Raw genomic sequence first — 16,583 nt, forward strand, 5'->3', positions numbered from 1 at the left:
TCGCCTTTAGGTTCATCGTTTCAACTCGCATCAGCCATGAGTTCATCTGATGAGACACTGTCATTCGGTGACTTATTTCTTTCATGTACATTGTATATGGACTACACATATCACACCCAGCTTTGCGACGTTTTCATAATGTACGCGAGTGGTGATATCTGGCTTAGCTGAAAGCAAGGCGAAAGGTATCCAGCATAGGGTGGAGACCACAGGGTGCTCACTCTTTCAACAGTAAAAGACATAGTTTTTGACCTTGCTTACATTATCCGTACCTCGACAAGGTCAACTCGAGCTACACAATTGGAAACTCGACTATGGACCAATTCACAGCAGGAAGCATGGCCCGATCAATGGTACAGGAGGAAACTGGACTCGATTCACAACGTGAAAATCAAACCGGCGAGTCCCCAATATTATCTTGATCTCGACGTAAGTACTCACACTTGGCTATGCACTTGTTTCAGCATACTTACGAGTTTATGACGGGCTCGTGCTAGGGGGGGTGGCGGCATCAATGACCATCGAGGAAACATGCGATGACCAATACAACATTTACGAAGGGTCCAGTACTAATGATAAACTGTAGTCGTCCCAAACATCTCTTCCTGCTGCGGCATACGGTCTTTCTCAACTTCAACCTTCAAACCCATCCTCAACTCCACGTTCCTTTTCAAGCTGGTCCGCAGAACCCACTGCCTGATGATCACGCCGCCAAACTCGAGAGCTTGAAAATGGAAACTTTTGAGACAGTTATGGCACGCTCGAGACAGGGATTCTACACCCGTCAACTTGGGTCCAAAAAGAGAAGTCCCCCCATCTACAGTTCAGTGGTTTCAGGTGAGCTTCAGTCGAATATTCTGGACTATCTCTACTGGAGACGGAATTACATAACAGAGACTTGGACACTTCCAACAACTAGATCCGGACTGCAGGACTTGTCGCACACAGGAACTCGTGCTGTGTAGTCTGTTTTCCTAATCTATCTAATTGTAATCATCAAGACCCCTCTAGAGCGTGCGCTTCTTGTTCGGCTGATCGTAGTCATCACAGCTGCTCGCGCTTGTCTGGCTGATCCCAATCGTCTTCAGCTGCTCGCGTTTGTCTGGCTTGTCAAGATACGACTATCGACGACACTCTCGTACGTACTCATTTCTTTCTTTTACATACGCAATCACTCTTCGTTGCATGCCTTATACACGTTCTCCTTTGATTCTCCATCTCAATCATCGTATCAATACTTCTCCCCGTCGAATGTCCTGTAGTCTTTGACCCAATCTCAAGTCTTCGTTCTCGTTCTCAGTCCGAGCCTTTCGATTCGTCACATGGCAGACCTGAATCATCAAGACCAGTCTTCGGGAGATGACGTTCAAAATTGATGTCAAGGTTCTCTCGTTTAACTGAAAGATTCATTGTAGCATTTGAGTGGATATGATATTGCTTATGATCGTGAATACTCACAGGAACGTTTCGAGATGGCTCCTGGCGCAACGGGTGACGCTGCCGCGAGGATGACAAAAGATACAAGTGCAGTAAAGAGCACAGAAAGCTGCATGTTTGGAGATGAGTGGACCGTCGATACACTGCACTGAGGGCTTTTTATACATTTTGGTAGGCCTGCTCCATTTTGGCCTCTTTCACAAACATGTAAAATCAGGACCGGGGCCCCGGACAGATTTTCGAGGTTGAAAGCGTGGCGTCGCCGCGACATCGCCGCGATATAGCATTCAATATTCAATAGCCGTGATGGGTTGCATGGTAATTTACTGGTGATACATTATGCAAATGAGTCTGCTATTGAAACTTGAAGCTTCGAATCATCGTCACGATTCAATATTCATGGTGCATTCACAATTGACCATTCTATAGCGTGAGAGGAGCTGCCATGTCAGTTATACATGAATTAAAATTCAAATGTGTCACGCCATCAGTATATCATTGCCAGCATCTCTTGCAGTCGTCAAGTACAGTTTAGTTTTGCCAAGCTACAATGGAAGGATGGATCGTGGTGGCTCGAAGTTAAGTTTCTCCACCTTGCCGGAGTGTTACTGACGGACATTTCATTTCTTCCATGAGTCCGCGGATAAGACACTTGAAATGGCACGAGTGCTTTTTGAAATTCCTTGGGGCGCCACATCGACCATGCGTTTGAGAGCAGTATGATCTGCACAAGTTATTGCCTCGTTCTACGGTAAGCTCAGATGGGTCGAGCGCACAGAGCCTGAGGCGCAAGGGAAAAAGGTATACAGAGCCCTCGAATTTTTCGTGACGAAGTAGTCACTCAGCTCTTAACTCCAAAACATGCAGCTGTCTCTTCGACGCACTCACATCTGTCGTCAGTCTTTCTGCGGTGAAACGCATACGAAGAGCCATCGTGACACGATACTGTAAGGATTCGTGACCGCTAGCAACGCCAGGACCCCCGAATATAATAGAAAGTGGAGAGGCCTGAGACCACTTCAGACAATTTTTCGAAGTATATGCCTGATCCAATCCTGACAAATTTCAGTGCGAGGCCCGATCTTTTGTCCGCACAAATACAGACTGGACGGCAGAGGCCTGATCTGTGTCCAGACAAATTATCCAAGTTAGGGTGATACGGCGGGTTGACATAATGAGGAGGTTATCATATGACGAGCTGCTCACCTGAGTGACGCCAAGAACGTCTCGAGCACTATCTGCTCACGATAGTTACTATGGCATACTGCACATATCTGCGGTTATGCAAATTGAGAATGGGGTGTTGAGGTAGTGTGGACTAACGGTAAATCGATGTTGGGATGTGCTGAGCGTGAGGAATGAGGAAACATGAAGTCTTCATGTATGGGACAAAGTAAAACAGAGGACAGGGAGGGAAAGAATCGATGAGAAGTCATGAAGAATACGATAGCGGTGAGGTCATGGACTTCTTTTGCAGCGTGTGGGGTGACTTGGAAAACCTGGAGGACATGCACATCCTCGACAAACACTGAAAAAGCAAATGGCACTCGTCTACTCTAATCCCGCTCGGGACGTAGATCCTGTAATATGGCTAGGCCGTACAAACGGTAGAGGCTCCCACAAACTACTCCTCAGGACTAGACGCTGGCTGAGGCTGGCACGTTGCATCAGATCTTAAAGCGCAAGCACTCAAATGAACGAACATGTTGTGATCTCCTTTATTGATGTTGTCCCTTGCAGATTCGTTGAGTGGTGCTTACTCATAGTGTACACGATATCGTTCCCTAGAGCTGCCATACTCACTGGCACATCCTCGTACCTGCTATTGTCAGCTCTCTCCCTCTCCGGGGCTGCTATTATTGCGTGGACAGCAATCAATATTTCTGTGGCCAATGTTCTCTGAAATTGATTCGTCAGATCCATCATGATACGGGCATTCACAATATTGACGATGGTAAGTACTCGGCAGTCGCGCCCATGAATGTTCTTTATGAGCTGAGGATCGACTCGAGCTAGTAGGTCGGTCTAAACATCGATGTAGGTTAGATGAAGCAAGTCATTTTCAGCGTGAAATGACTACGAACGTTATGCTTGCCCAAATCTGACTATCAGTGATTAATAATAAAATAAACTGTTCATATGCTCGAAGTTCCAGAACCCCGTCCAGTGTCGCAGCGGGGGTCATAAAAATGGAGCTGGCACACAGTGAAAAAGGACCATTGACGCTTAAATAAGTGTCATCATTTGCCAGGCGACATAGTCGACGTACTTGTTAAGATGTAACTGTATAAAAGAAACAAGTCAGCATGATACACATACAGACAGACAAGAAAAGACGAGACAAGATATCTAGTCGAATTAGGTGAGCAGAGGAAGAAAAGGCACCCCTGCGAGACTTATTGCCATGGACATTGACATTTGTATTCATTTATGATTCTGTCCCGATTGAAGAAATGACACGAGAGAGTCATTGTGAAAAAGATCAATATAAGGGTCTCCAAGCTAAGAGACACGTGGCCAATGTTCTGCGGTGACACGACTTGAGGGATTGGCCCAAGGCGAACGCGAAGCTGGGGACAATACAATAAGGAAGGTCGTCTTCTCTCGCAACACTGATTCAGAAGATACCGTCGTGCACCAGATGAATATACGTCACAAACACCAAAAGCACAATGTACTCACCTGGCGTCCCTTGTGCACCTATGTTATGTTATGATTGCTCATCTGACGTCGACGAGTATCGAAAGATGTTTATTTTGTCTTCTGGGCGAGACTAGACAAGCTAGAGATAGTTAGAGTGCGGAGTACAATAAATGACACCATGACACCATGAGTCGTGAAGTAAACTATAGACACGAGAAGTTGTCTGACTGAATGACCACTATGTTGTCTTGAGTATATGCATCGAAGCACGATTTACCATGCTATGATGATTGGAAATAGATGAATGAGATAATAGGAACCGTGACGTGCAAAGATTAAACCGGCCGAAATGCTGTATTGCGACACGAACCTGAGTGGACGATTAGCGTTGCCTCGTGGGATCAATGCCTTCCACCTACAGTACATAAACTCTTGCTACCAAGCACTAACAGACCAGTATACCACCCAGTGAGTGCTGGTTGAATTTTCCGCCCCATAATTGATCACCACCTGCGGTAGAGTTGGGGTTTTGTTTTCTTGCACGACAACATTCACATCGTGAGTGGTTCAGTGGACGGCACTATACGCAAGTGGAACTGCGACACAGTACTTGTTGTTGTTGAACCATGGAAAGGTGAGGGGGGAAGGATATATGCGCTGGCACTTTCACCGGACGGGAAGATAATTGCGTGTGGGAGGGAGGACGGAAGCGTTCAGCGGTGGACTACTAATGGTGAGATGATCGAAGGCGTTTGGACAGGTCATACCGAAGTGGTGTGGTCGCTCTCGTGGTCACCCAGCGAAAGTCATATTGCCAGCGCGTCCGACGATGGGACAATTCTGATTCGAAATGCAGAAGTGGACAAGTCGAAGTAGGCCCAATTAAAACGGAGCAAGGCGGCGTCTGCGCTCTTGCATATTCGCCTTTGAGCGAGAGAATTGCATCAGGCGGGGACAATACAATTTGCATCTGGGATACCAGGACTGGCGAGCTTGTCGTTGGCCCCATGAAAGCCCTGGGGAAGTTTTATGTGCCGTCGTTGGTGTGGTCGTCAGATAACACTAAAATCCATTCCGCATCCGACGAATTCGCACGTGTCTTGGGACAGCAATTCCTTTGAGCATAACAGTTACTTAAATTCGGTTGCACTTTCTCCTGAAGCCAATGTCCTGACGTGTGTGGGCATCAATGACGTTGCACAGCTATGGGACACCAGCCACTCGGCAAGCCATTTCACCAGAATCGCGACACCCTTTGCTATGTCACATCGTTCTCCCGAGACGGCAGCCATCTAGCATATACTGGAGATGACGGGAAAGTCACTCTCTGGATGCTCAAAGACATAGCTCCTCAGCTCCCAGCGCCCACGCCTCCCCAACAAAGTGATGGACAAAGCACTGTGACCAAGGAGGAAATACGGTCTAACTCCACGTTATCATTTTGTCTGGATGTCAGTACTTTCACGTCAGACTTCTTGTCTTGCTTTTCTCACAGTGCTGTCACAGGTTGATGCTACAGGTGGTGGTGGCTTCACCGAGGAGGCGGATGATGATCCATACAACAACAACTTCCAGGTAAAATATTCTTTTTCATGCAAGAGCACTGGTACTGACAATAAGTACTTGTAGTTTTCGCAGAATCTCTTCCATCTCCATCACCAGGCTTCTATCTCCCACCCTTGTTTTCGGCTCGCCGCTTGTTGAATATTTTCTCTCGACATCGTCCACCGCCAGACGAGCCCGTTCCACAAGAACGCTCCAAACGTGGTTTCTTCAGTCGTCACGTTCGCTCAAACTCGTCCCTGGAGCTCGCAACCACGAAACCCAAACCAGTGCCAGAAGGTGAAGTGGGAGAATGCGAAGGCGAACAAGGTCAAAATATTGATGATGTAAGTGCTGTTTCAACTGTCGCACTGTTATCTCAACACGACAACCATCAGCGCGGTTCCACGTGTAATTCGCTCAGCGCTAGAAAGGATAAAGGCAAACAGCGAGATGATCCATCTCGGCGCACAAAGCCCGCTATCTTATGAGCGCACTCCTACCGCCCACTTCGATAGCAAAGATCATAGGACACTCTGGGAACGACTACTGCGGTCTCGAGGAAAAAATTACACGTTTGGTTCCCTGTATCCCGTTATTCGACTAGCAAATACACCTCAACGCAGCACACCATGCAATACTTGGCACTGGAATTCTAGTTTATTTACAGTAGGATCTCCCAGACATCCCGTCGATGTTGCTGCTTGCCGCGATGAAGATGTGAGTAACTTGTCATCACTCCCCTTTCATGTTATTGAAATCACTCTGCAGCGATACGGCATTGTTCCTGAATCTGACGCAGAAGCGGCTGCAGCCATGCTACGCACGAATGACAGTGTGGCCAACAGTTCAACGCAACTAAGTCAACTTGCAATGGGGGCACATCCGTCTCAAGGACGGCACACACAAACACAAGCCTCGACAAGCGAACCACAAGAAATTGAAGTATGCTGTGCTGTGGGTTTTCCTTCATCTGTCGTCGGTCCAACCAGTCATAAGTTCATTTGCCGAGACACTATCGCTCGATAATTTACTTCTTTTATGTGCGTTGTATATGGACTACATGTCTAATACACAGCCCTGCGACGTCCCATATAAACAAGCAGTATTATATTTGCCGAGCTGACCGCATGCTATCCTTTCAGTTCGAAACACGTTGCAAGTTGTTACGAAATTCAACCAGCTGACAAGTTGTCAGGGCTGTCCACAGTTCACTGTGTCCGCCGAAAGGAAACCATGCCGAGGATGTTATCTTGGTATCGCAACGCCATTCCAACCCGGGGCAGTCTTCACACACAATCGGTCTTACCCCTCAAACTTTACATCGCACGTGAATCTCACATCAACCATTGGATCAAGCTTAGTCCTGTCCATTTTGCGATGACTTTGGTGTCATCGCCAAATGAACAGGACATTGGCCCTATCTCGGTGCCTCACAACCAACCTCACCGTTCAGTCCTCGCTTCTGCTTGCAACAATCTTACGTTTAAATCCCTGCAACATCCAGTAAACTATTCCATCCATTTGTCAAATGAGAAACCTGATGTAGTTTGATAACGTTCAATCTACTCCGCAAAAAGAGTTAGAATTGAACCCAATAACCAATCAGTCGCAACCAGAGGTAGGACCATCTCATCTCGCGCAGTCTTCGGGGTTATCCTCAATTCATTCTTACATCGTCCTCCAAACTTCACGCGACGTTACGATCGCCTCTGATGATCATGACCTGTAAATGCACACCTTAGTAGAGTTTGAACTCAAATTATGAAATTGGTTATTTGAGTAGACGATGGTCGAGATTAAGAATAAGCGTTACAAATCTGGTTGGGTACAAAAGCGACCGTGTAGTTTATTGCAAATACAACCCACAAATTCGACTATTTTGGCTTCATCAGAAACGGGGGTATTCAACTCGTTACTGCTTTTTTCGTCCTGCGGTGCAACTATCGATATCGGGTAGGGCGTACCAATAACTCAACTGGCTTGTCCAAGCGCTCAGCGGATATGAGATCCCGTGTGATGCAAAGACTGTGCAGCGCTTCGAGTAGAACGGGTCTTGCTTGACATCCATCAGTCACAGAACTCGAACAATGGCACCCGTGGCAGATGAGTGGCTGATGAGTTCCAAATGTGCTATATAAGTCACAGCTGAACGTCGACTATAGGTTACACGGAACAGGGTGTTGGCAACGTGACATGACCAGGGAACTCTTCACGTTACCACACGGGCATGTTTCCTGCGAACATCAGGCCATCAGTAATTGACATGAAATGCACAAGCACTTGAAGTTCTGAATTCGGTTCGGCCGACAATGTGAAAAGAAGTCTTGCAGTGATGGCGCTTAAGCTTGAACGAACGCAGGGCCTGCCACTTCCCTGATTCGAAGCGTGTCGTCTTGTCGATGCATTGGTAATGATCTAACTTAAAGAGGGTTACAATATATATTTAGTTGAGAGAACAAAGCCCATCCGTCGGACGAGTTATTGCAACACATACCGACATTTACATTCGTTCCCGATTCATTCGTAGCTCCTGCGAAAATGTTACTGAGGATGTGAGATAACGCATACAGGGGATGTACTCGCCTCGTGTACCTATATGTCTCCGTCAGTGGTTGCCACAGATATGCTGAACTGCCTCGTCTTGTTGGTGGGTTTGGCACGATCGTTCACCCTCAGGATATCTGATGAATTTGCGAATGGCTGGCCCTGAGCCCTGAGGCCTGAGTAGCGAGTACACAAATAAATAGACATGAAACAGCAAGTAACTCGGACGTTGGGCTCTAAAGCAAAACATAGTAAATTTAAATGGGACATGCCGTGCCTGTAGTGTTGTTGGCAGAATGCTGCCATTCTGCCAGTGGCAATTGCCAAGCGGCAATTGCCGGCAGTAGGTCAAGGGTGGTTGGCAGAAGTCGGCAGAAATACGATGACCTAGTATTTGTTCCTACTAAAAACAATAAAAATTTGACATGTGGCCTAGAAGCCCAAGGGCCATTCTGTCCAAAAACTTGTGTCCGACCACTTTGTTAGTAGTTACTGGGGAGAAAGTCAAAATTTGGTCAAAAACAACTCAAATAACTACTTTTTCACATGCAACTGCTGCTCGGCACAAACATCTAATTGACTGAAAAATATATCATAATCTGGCATGCTCGTGCAGTGTGGCTACCTCACTACAAAAAAGGCAATCAAGGCCGAAATCTATCAAATCTATCCCCATCTATCGCTTCTGCGACTTATTTCCAAGTCGACTCAAAGGTCGTTTGCATGGATTCCTCCCCTTGCAGCAGACTCTGATCACCAGGATTATCTCACACTGTGGTCCAGAATCAATTATTGATCTGAGAAGTTGAAAGTCGATCAAACACGTGAGACACAGCTGGAGGCTGACCAACTGTGAGAAAATGATGGCCCAGGCAGAATCCACGGTGCCAACTGGCTTTGTTGAAGAGATCAATGTACTCAATCGAAGCTCAGAGAGTGCATCAGGGTATGACATTGATGCACTTTTGACTCATCAGGTATAGCCTTAGTGTAGTAGTCAAAACCATTTTTGCCATAGTACAAACATAGTTGAAAAGAGCTAAAAACGCTCACAATACATTTTGCCGACTTTTGCCATTCTGCCAATTGCCGTTCTGCCATTCTGCCATCTGCCGAGAGGCCAATTCCTTTCTGCCCACGACACTACGTGCCTGCTATTGGATCCTAATTGGTACGATACGAAAATAACTATGGATCCGAGTCACCCTCGTGTTTCAGAAGCACAGCCAGCATCCGATCATCTCGAGTCAGATGACCAACTTGAACCTACAACATTTATAACAACACGCGCAGCTTGCCAGAGGCTGCCAGGCGAGAGACAATAGACAACCTGGTGAGTGGTAACTACTGGTTAGCTGTTCACCCCAATAATTGATCACAAATCTCAAGATTAGGCACCCATATGATACTAGTAGCCAAGTTATGGCTGCCAGGTCCATTCCAAGGCAGATCCGTCAGCTTCCTCCGGCCCCTACGCCTCCGAAGCAGAACTTTGAGGGCCATGCGAGAGCTATTCGCGACTTCGTATTCTTGCACGACAACATCCACATCGTGACTGGTTCAGAGGACGGCACGATGCGCAAGTGGAACTACGACACAGGACTTCTTGTTGGGAAACCGTGGAGTGGAGAAGGTGGAAGCATATATACACTGGTGCTGTCACCGGACGGCAAGACAATTGCGTGTGGGAGAGCAGATGGGACCGTTCAGCGATGGAACACGGATGGAAAGATGATGCTTGAAGGTGCTTGGACGGGTCATAGCGACTGGGTACGGTCGCTTTCATGGTCTCCTTGCGGAGGTCATATTGCCAGCGGGTCCGATGATGGAACAATCCTCATTCGAAGAGTGAAAAGCGGAATATCAGAAGTTGGCCCAATCAAGACGAAACAATACCGGGTCTGTGCTCTTGCATATTCACCTTCTGGAAACAGAATAGCTTCAGGCGGGTGGAACACAACGATTTGCATATGGGACAGCAAGACCGGCGAACTTGCTCTCGGGCTCATCCAAGACCTAGGTTACGAAGTGACGTCGGTGGTGTGGTCGTCGGACGGTACAAAGCTCTACTCCGCATCTGACAAATTAGCACGTGTCTTCGACAGCACCTCAGGCGCGCTACTTCATTGTTTCCAGCATGACGATATCTTGTATTCCATTGCGCTTTCACCCACATACAACGTTCTGGTGTGCGTGGGCGATCAAGGTGTTGTACAACTATGGGACACAGAGTCCCACCAGCTACTTGGACAGCCATCTGTCCAGAATCGCCAAATCCTTTGCTGTGCATCGTTTTCTCCAAACGGGAAATACCTAGCATGTGGCGGGCATGACAGGACGCTCGCTATGTGGCTTGTCAACGACATAGCTTCCCAGCTTATAGCAATTACAAAGTCACCATGGGGTGATCATGTCACTGACGAGGGACACAACGATTCATGTGACTCATTTCCATGGGTAACTTTCGTGTTTATCATGCAAGGCACTAGTACTCACGATAAATATTCCTTGTAGTATTATTCCCAGAAATCTCTTCCACCGGAATCATCTGTCACCCGTCTCTCCCACCCATCTTTCATTCGCCGTTTGTGGAACGTCATTTCACGACACTGTCCGCCTGCAAACGAATCTGTTTCGGGAGAACGCCCCAACCGTAGTTTCTTTGCTCGTCGTGCTCGCTCAAATCCGCCTGTAACTATTTTACCCAGCCAACCGACAACAGCATGGAAGGTCCGACTGGAAGAAGAAGACGATTTGGAGGAAGATGATAAAGATGATGATGTAAGTTTTGTCCCTGCTCTCGCATATTGTCATCTCAATGCCAGCCTTCCGTGAACACTCAGACGTGCACAAGTAAACTACAAGAATGTGGAAGCAAGCAAGGGAATGAATCTCTTATCGACATTCAGGGCCCACCTCCCTATGATCTCACTCCCCATACTGAGCTCCACAGCGAAGAACATAGAAACTTCTGGAGACGGGTAATGCAGAGCCCGCCTCCCTATAATCTTGCTCCCCTTGCTGAGCTCCGCAGCGAAGAGAATAGAAGCTTCTGGAGACGGCTATGCACATTTGAACGAAGGAGCCTAGTTTCATCAAATCGGCTCCAGGGTTTGAGGTAAGTTTCCGGTTTATCGTTAAGTTTGTGAGCTACTGGACATCGTCACACATTCCCCATCACACTCATTTTTGCGCTACCTAACATGCCAGCCATGGCTCAGATTCTGACATATGTATTCCCTATGGATGCCACCATTTTGGTGTTTTCTATCATTCTATTCGGCTTGGGGCTCTTTTTTTCGTTCCGCTAGATGTCGAACTCGTCATGTTTCATTACTCTATCCTTATTTACAGTCTTTGCGGTGCTCTATTCTGGCACTGAATATACACGCATTCCACTACGTAAATGTACTACTAATTATTAGCTTTCGAGGATTCGAACCAGTTTCCGGTCCCTAAGCGAATTGTGCATGCGTCGCAAGAGTGCCGAATTTAGTGAGTCATTATCGTAGTGATATCGTTAACAGCTCACTTTTAATCGACATTTTTCCCCATCCGCACACGAGGGCCAGTAAGCTTGGCTCACGGTGCTTGTATCAAATACATTGGGGCCGAGTTTATATCCGCAGTTGTGAACAGGAAAGATGAAAATAGAACAAAGCGGAGCCTGATGTCATTTATTTCTTCTGTACATGACGCTAATTAAGGTTTTATAAAACAGTACCATCCATCCTTGTCGTCATGCAATGCTAAACGTTGCGGACGCTGCCAGAAGGCTCCATCGAGTCTTAGCTGGAGCAGCCAGATTCCACGCCCGCTCCTCAATGAACCAGCTACATGTCAACAGTGCCAGCTTTCGTCATCGCTACATCATCGATTTATCGTATATATAAAAGGCCCCATCAACGTACTTTCTCTTAGTATCTTCTTAACTACAACACAATCAATAATGTCTTACGATCAAGGAGACCAAGGTTCACGTCGTACGTCGTTTGAATCCGTTTGCAAATCCCAGTCAGACTTAATATCTTGATTATCTTACCAGGGGACTTCAACGACGACTCAAATAATGACGCCTCAACCGGCGATCAACGCACTGTTCCTGGGGGAACCGAATCCCCATTTTCAGACTCATACGAGGGTAGCGGGACTGGCCAAGCCGGTGGATACACAGGAAATGAAAGTCGCGTCGGTCGACAAGGTCAGCAGGGCTTAGACCAAAGCGACGAATGCTCCACCACAGACTCTGGAACGGATAGTCATCGTCACGTCGAGGACATTCAGGAAGTGAATGCCCCTGGAGTTGGGCAAACTGGTGGTGGATACGACAGTGCCCATGGCCAAAACACCGGCGGTGGTAGCAGTGGGTATGAGCGTAACACCGATGAGCTTGATGACTCTGGGCTTGGTAGTGGCCAAGGCGCTGGCGCTGGTACCGGTCGCGCTCCAAAGGGCAAGTTGTCTTCCATGGGCTCCAAATTAAGAGGTTGGTCTTTATTCATCCGACTGCGCAATTATATTCATATTCGTGCATAGGCGGAGCAGAGAAGTTAGCTAGTAAACTTTCGAATGACCCTTGAGCCCTCACTCGAGGCTAAGAGCGAGCAGCGCAAGGTATGTCATAACTTAGAATTGCACAGAATGGGATGGTTTATAGTTTTACAGGCTGGCTACTTCCAGATGAAATTGTACCTATATATGTATCATAAACGCGCTTAATGAGTTCGAGGAAAGTCATCATGCGTTATATATCATGCCTGTCTTTGTACTTTTTGTATATTTTTGTCGAATCGAATCCGATTTCAATCGGATCCTTTGTACTACATACCAATATTGTCTTGATCAAGGCACTTGGAGCCTGATTTGGCCTGAGGGTCAGTGCAGAAAGCGGCGAGTAACGTATAGTTGTGATATCGTTCCTGACGCACTGAAATCTGGCGTCGCGATATGATGCATGTCAGCACCGTGACCAAGATTGAGCCGGAAAATCACTGTGAATAGATCTAGAGCTGGGAGTCACTGCTGAAGTAGGCCGGAAAGTACCCGTGAGAATTTGGTACTATTATCGAAACTGCGCAGTTGCTACGCCGCTGTCAACTTGTCTTCATTTCACTGATGCACTGGCACAAGGCAGACTGCAACCATTTGCTTCCGAAAACACACTCGAAGCGTGGTACTGTCATGTCATGTGATGGGTACCATTCGAACATTATGTTGAACTAGGCCTCACTAGGTTAGTTTCCATTTCAAATCCACTTTCAGGGGCGAAATGTTCAAGTTGGATGGTGCGTTTAAGACTTTTAAATAGGTATGCCGTATACTATAGCCAAGGTATCTTGATCAGCTGGGTGTTGATTCAAAGGTTGCTGGTGACCGGGCCACTGGCGCTCAAGACGTCAATTTTATGATATAAAACCCACCATCTCTTGACGACAAGGTGCATGGCATCCAACCAGTCTCTCCGTTCAAACTATACTGTCGCCAAGCCTGATATCATGGGCTCGTTGCGCGACGATGACATCGAGCTGAAGTCCGACAATCTCAGTGTCCTGCCAGTGAATCCGAGAGAGCAAGCACGCATTCTGCGCAAGATGGATTGGCACCTGTTACCTTTCGTCACGGTGTTTTTCTTGTTGTCGTTCATGTGAGTTTTCTGGATGTATGTAATGTCTGATGCTGCTTCACATTCTATGTTACCTTCAGAGACCGGGCCAATATTGGTATGTTTTGGAACATTTACTGTCGATTGCTGGCTAAGTCGATCACCAGGAAATGCGACGGTTGCTGGAATGACGACTGACCTAAAATTGACTGGCTTCAAGTACAACATTGCTGCAGCCGTCTTTTTTGTGCGTCGTGTGTTATGCATGTTCTATCAAGTGCTGAGTTATTTTAGATCCCATATAGCTTTGCTGAAGTCCCCTCGTATGTACAACATCAAGAATAGCGAGTCTGTGCTCAGTGTCTGTGTAGAAACATCATCCTCAAGCTATTAAGGCCATCGCGATGGAGTACGTTCGCCTCTACCTTGTTCTTTCTCATCACCTAATATTGATTTAGTACCGTCTATCATGGTCGCATGGGGCATTGTGATGACCCTTATGTGTCTCGTCAATTCATATCAATCTCTCGTTATGTGCGTGAGGTGTATTCGCATAGTGGAGACGGACACCATAACAATGACAGAGCCCGAGCGTTCCTCGGTTTGACCGAAGCAGGATTATATCCAGGAATAAATTACTACATCTGCCTTTGGTATCCACGTTCGGAGCGGTCCAAACGTATTGCTATATTCTTCTCTGCAGCGTCAGTCGCAGGTATGTGTCTTGATACGTGCCGGATTTTATCTCAAAATCTTCTTATTCATTATAGTTGCCTTCGGTGGACTCCTTGCGTAAGTTGCTTGGTTTTCCTATCAATCTGCTGTTGACCTTCATGTGCATATAGGTATGGTATTGAACGGATGAATGGGTAAGCGAGTTACTTGCCTTGTCAGCCACCACTGATGCGCCAATCAGAGTCGGAGGATTGTATGGTTGGCAGTGGATGGCATGTTTGCATGTTTTCAATCTGAGACTTTACTAATTATCTCTCCTAGTTTTGCTTGGAAGGCATTGGTCAGTCGTGCCAGATCTGAGACGATTCGGATGCTCATCTTAAACTCAATCAGTCACTGTTCTCGTCGCAGTTTTCTCTTTTTTCTACATGCATGACGTGAGTTCGTGGTTATGCTGGGTCTTTCGAATGCTGATTTAGACTACTTAGTATCCTGAAACGGCCAATTTTTTGACCGAACCAGAGAGATTGCACATCATAGATGTGCTCAAACATGATTCGAATTCTCTTTCTTCTCGTTTCGACACTCAGTTCGTCTGGCAAGCCATGAAAGATTACAAGACCTACGTCCAAATTCTCATTTATTTAGGGTACTCAGTTCTCCTGTCATATTGCATGCATTATCTGAGTTGATCATTAGGGTACTTGTCCCCGGTTATGCCATCGCCCTCTTTTCGCCAACCATCATCAACGAGCTTGGCTACTCCGCTGCGAATGCCCAGCTACTCTCAGTCCCACCATTCGTTGCCGGCGCTATTGCAACAGTCATAGTTGGTATCCATTCTGACAAGCATCATCTTCGTGGTCCGTACATCATTGGCGGTGCGCTCGTGTCTCTTGTGGGATACATCTTACTATATTGCTCCGTACGAGCGGGTCCGTCATACGTTGGAGTTTGTCTAGCTGCTGCGGGAAATTATTCGACCGTCGCCGTCATTCTTGCTTGGGCAGGCTCAAATGCGGGAGGCGACTTAAAGCGTGGAGTCGTACTAGCAATGGTCATTGGTATTAGTAACCTTGGAGGGTACGTCGTATCATCATAAGTATGAGTTATTTGCCTGCTCATGGTTGTCTTAGTGTCTGCTCGTCCTTCATCTATATCGATCCGCCACGTTTCCACATCGGACATGGCACCAACATGGGATTTCTTTCTCTTTCGTATGTCTCATCAGTCTTCCGAATTGCAACATGACAACATGATAACATGATCTTCTAATAGAATCATAATGAGTACCTTCGCTATGTGGAACTACAACCGGCTAAACAGAAAGAAAGAAGCGCAGTGTCTGGCGGAAAACATTGGCGAAGATAGAAAATACGAATTCAAGGACATAGGCGATTCCAGTCCGCTTTTCAGGTGAGTTCCATGATTCATTCGCAATGCTACCCTGACTGATGGATATGTAAGGTACACCATATAAAACATACAGCTAAATCAAGCTGTCCTCGAGCGTTTTTTGATATCACCTCGGGAATCAGGCGCACCTACATCTCATTTGTAATATGTAGTACTGGCATAATATGGCGTAGCACAGACACCAAATATTATAGGCATGTACAATCAGAGGTGGATCTTATAAGTTGACAATAACAATGAAGCACAGCCAGCATCCGATCATCCTGGGCTGCCACACTGCCAAGGGTGAAAATGCAACCATTCGGGAGGACCGTTTTCCAGTCTGGTGTGAGAACCATGGACCAAGCCATGGAGAACCGGACTTCGTCCAGTTCATGAGGCTGCAGCAGCGCACGTGACCCTTGTTAAAGGGCGACTAAGGAAAGAGTCTCAGCGTGTTGAAGAAGAACCGCTGAGGTAAACAAAGCGAGACGCGCGAGAATATAAGGTACAATATAAAGTCCGGGATGCCAAAGACATAAAAGGAAATATAACGAAGACGATGACGATGTTGCAGTTCTAATAACCCTTACTGTGCAGCTGACGATGATGACCTTTGAGTATATAATAAGTACTAGTTGGAGTTCGTACTCGTATCTCCCTCCGTTCCGCAATGCCATCATCCGCAGTCCAAATAACTGGGGTCCTTGTAGACCCCAGTCTTTCATGCACACGAATTGTC

General features: G+C 46.8%; 5 protein-coding genes across 5 annotated transcripts; 3 read left to right on the top strand and 2 right to left on the bottom strand.

Moving 5' to 3' along the window:
• Positions 1 to 1,094: 1,094 nt before the first annotated feature.
• Positions 1,095 to 1,586, bottom strand: HD556DRAFT_623897 (uncharacterized protein). The gene is made up of 3 exons (XM_041311119.1): positions 1,459 to 1,586; positions 1,332 to 1,397; positions 1,095 to 1,282 (listed from the first exon to the last, which is right to left on the bottom strand). Exons 1-3 carry the CDS (start codon positions 1,550 to 1,552, stop codon positions 1,224 to 1,226), a joined length of 219 nt encoding a protein of 72 aa, XP_041158588.1. The 5' UTR covers positions 1,553 to 1,586; the 3' UTR covers positions 1,095 to 1,223.
• A 3,699-nt stretch (positions 1,587 to 5,285) lies between these two features.
• Positions 5,286 to 6,651, top strand: HD556DRAFT_1444924 (uncharacterized protein; the record flags this gene model as incomplete). The annotated part of the gene is made up of 5 exons (XM_041306855.1): positions 5,286 to 5,531; positions 5,587 to 5,655; positions 5,815 to 5,969; positions 6,021 to 6,342; positions 6,394 to 6,651. 5 exons carry the CDS (start codon positions 5,286 to 5,288, stop codon positions 6,649 to 6,651), a joined length of 1,050 nt encoding a protein of 349 aa, XP_041158589.1.
• A 3,971-nt stretch (positions 6,652 to 10,622) lies between these two features.
• HD556DRAFT_1309669 (uncharacterized protein) lies at positions 10,623 to 11,551 on the top strand (the record flags this gene model as incomplete). The annotated part of the gene is made up of 4 exons (XM_041300315.1): positions 10,623 to 10,637; positions 10,684 to 10,950; positions 10,995 to 11,287; positions 11,524 to 11,551. The coding sequence occupies 4 exons, from the start codon at positions 10,623 to 10,625 to the stop codon at positions 11,549 to 11,551; spliced, it is 603 nt and encodes a 200-aa protein (XP_041158590.1).
• A 1,715-nt stretch (positions 11,552 to 13,266) lies between these two features.
• HD556DRAFT_1383161 (major facilitator superfamily domain-containing protein) lies at positions 13,267 to 16,188 on the top strand. The gene is made up of 18 exons (XM_041303298.1): positions 13,267 to 13,402; positions 13,478 to 13,813; positions 13,873 to 13,889; positions 13,939 to 14,018; positions 14,066 to 14,094; positions 14,143 to 14,180; positions 14,230 to 14,305; positions 14,356 to 14,486; positions 14,542 to 14,563; positions 14,617 to 14,640; positions 14,688 to 14,718; positions 14,768 to 14,786; positions 14,840 to 14,883; positions 14,935 to 15,095; positions 15,146 to 15,529; positions 15,583 to 15,663; positions 15,725 to 15,862; positions 15,914 to 16,188. The coding sequence occupies exons 2-18, from the start codon at positions 13,611 to 13,613 to the stop codon at positions 15,924 to 15,926; spliced, it is 1,491 nt and encodes a 496-aa protein (XP_041158591.1). The 5' UTR covers positions 13,267 to 13,402; positions 13,478 to 13,610; the 3' UTR covers positions 15,927 to 16,188.
• On the bottom strand, positions 16,056 to 16,552 carry HD556DRAFT_1383179 (uncharacterized protein). The gene has a single exon (XM_041303299.1). The coding sequence runs from the start codon at positions 16,522 to 16,524 to the stop codon at positions 16,267 to 16,269; it is 258 nt and encodes an 85-aa protein (XP_041158592.1). The 5' UTR covers positions 16,525 to 16,552; the 3' UTR covers positions 16,056 to 16,266.
• Positions 16,553 to 16,583: the final 31 nt, after the last annotated feature.

The sequence above is a fragment of the Suillus plorans genome, assembly GCF_016647745.1.
Source record: "Suillus plorans strain S12 chromosome Unknown HD556scaffold_40, whole genome shotgun sequence".
NCBI lineage: Eukaryota > Fungi > Basidiomycota > Agaricomycetes > Boletales > Suillaceae > Suillus > Suillus plorans.

Bases quoted from the DNA above. Each gene is read 5' to 3' on its own strand.
- HD556DRAFT_1383179 (XM_041303299.1), bottom strand. From the start codon at position 16,524: ATGATGGCATTGCGGAACGGAGGGAGATACGAGTACGAACTCCAACTA.
- HD556DRAFT_1383161 (XM_041303298.1), top strand. From the start codon at position 13,611: ATGGCATCCAACCAGTCTCTCCGTTCAAACTATACTGTCGCCAAGCCT. The intron at 14,095-14,142 runs GTATGTACAACA...GTGTCTGTGTAG, and splicing joins AGCTTTGCTGAAGTCCCCTC to AAACATCATCCTCAAGCTAT. The intron at 15,530-15,582 runs GTACGTCGTATC...TGGTTGTCTTAG, and splicing joins GGTATTAGTAACCTTGGAGG to TGTCTGCTCGTCCTTCATCT.
- HD556DRAFT_623897 (XM_041311119.1), bottom strand. From the start codon at position 1,552: ATGCAGCTTTCTGTGCTCTTTACTGCACTTGTATCTTTTGTCATCCTC. The intron at 1,398-1,458 runs GTGAGTATTCAC...TGAATCTTTCAG, and splicing joins AGCCATCTCGAAACGTTCCT to TTAAACGAGAGAACCTTGAC. The intron at 1,283-1,331 runs GTCTGCCATGTG...ACGAGAACGAAG, and splicing joins GACTGGTCTTGATGATTCAG to ACTTGAGATTGGGTCAAAGA.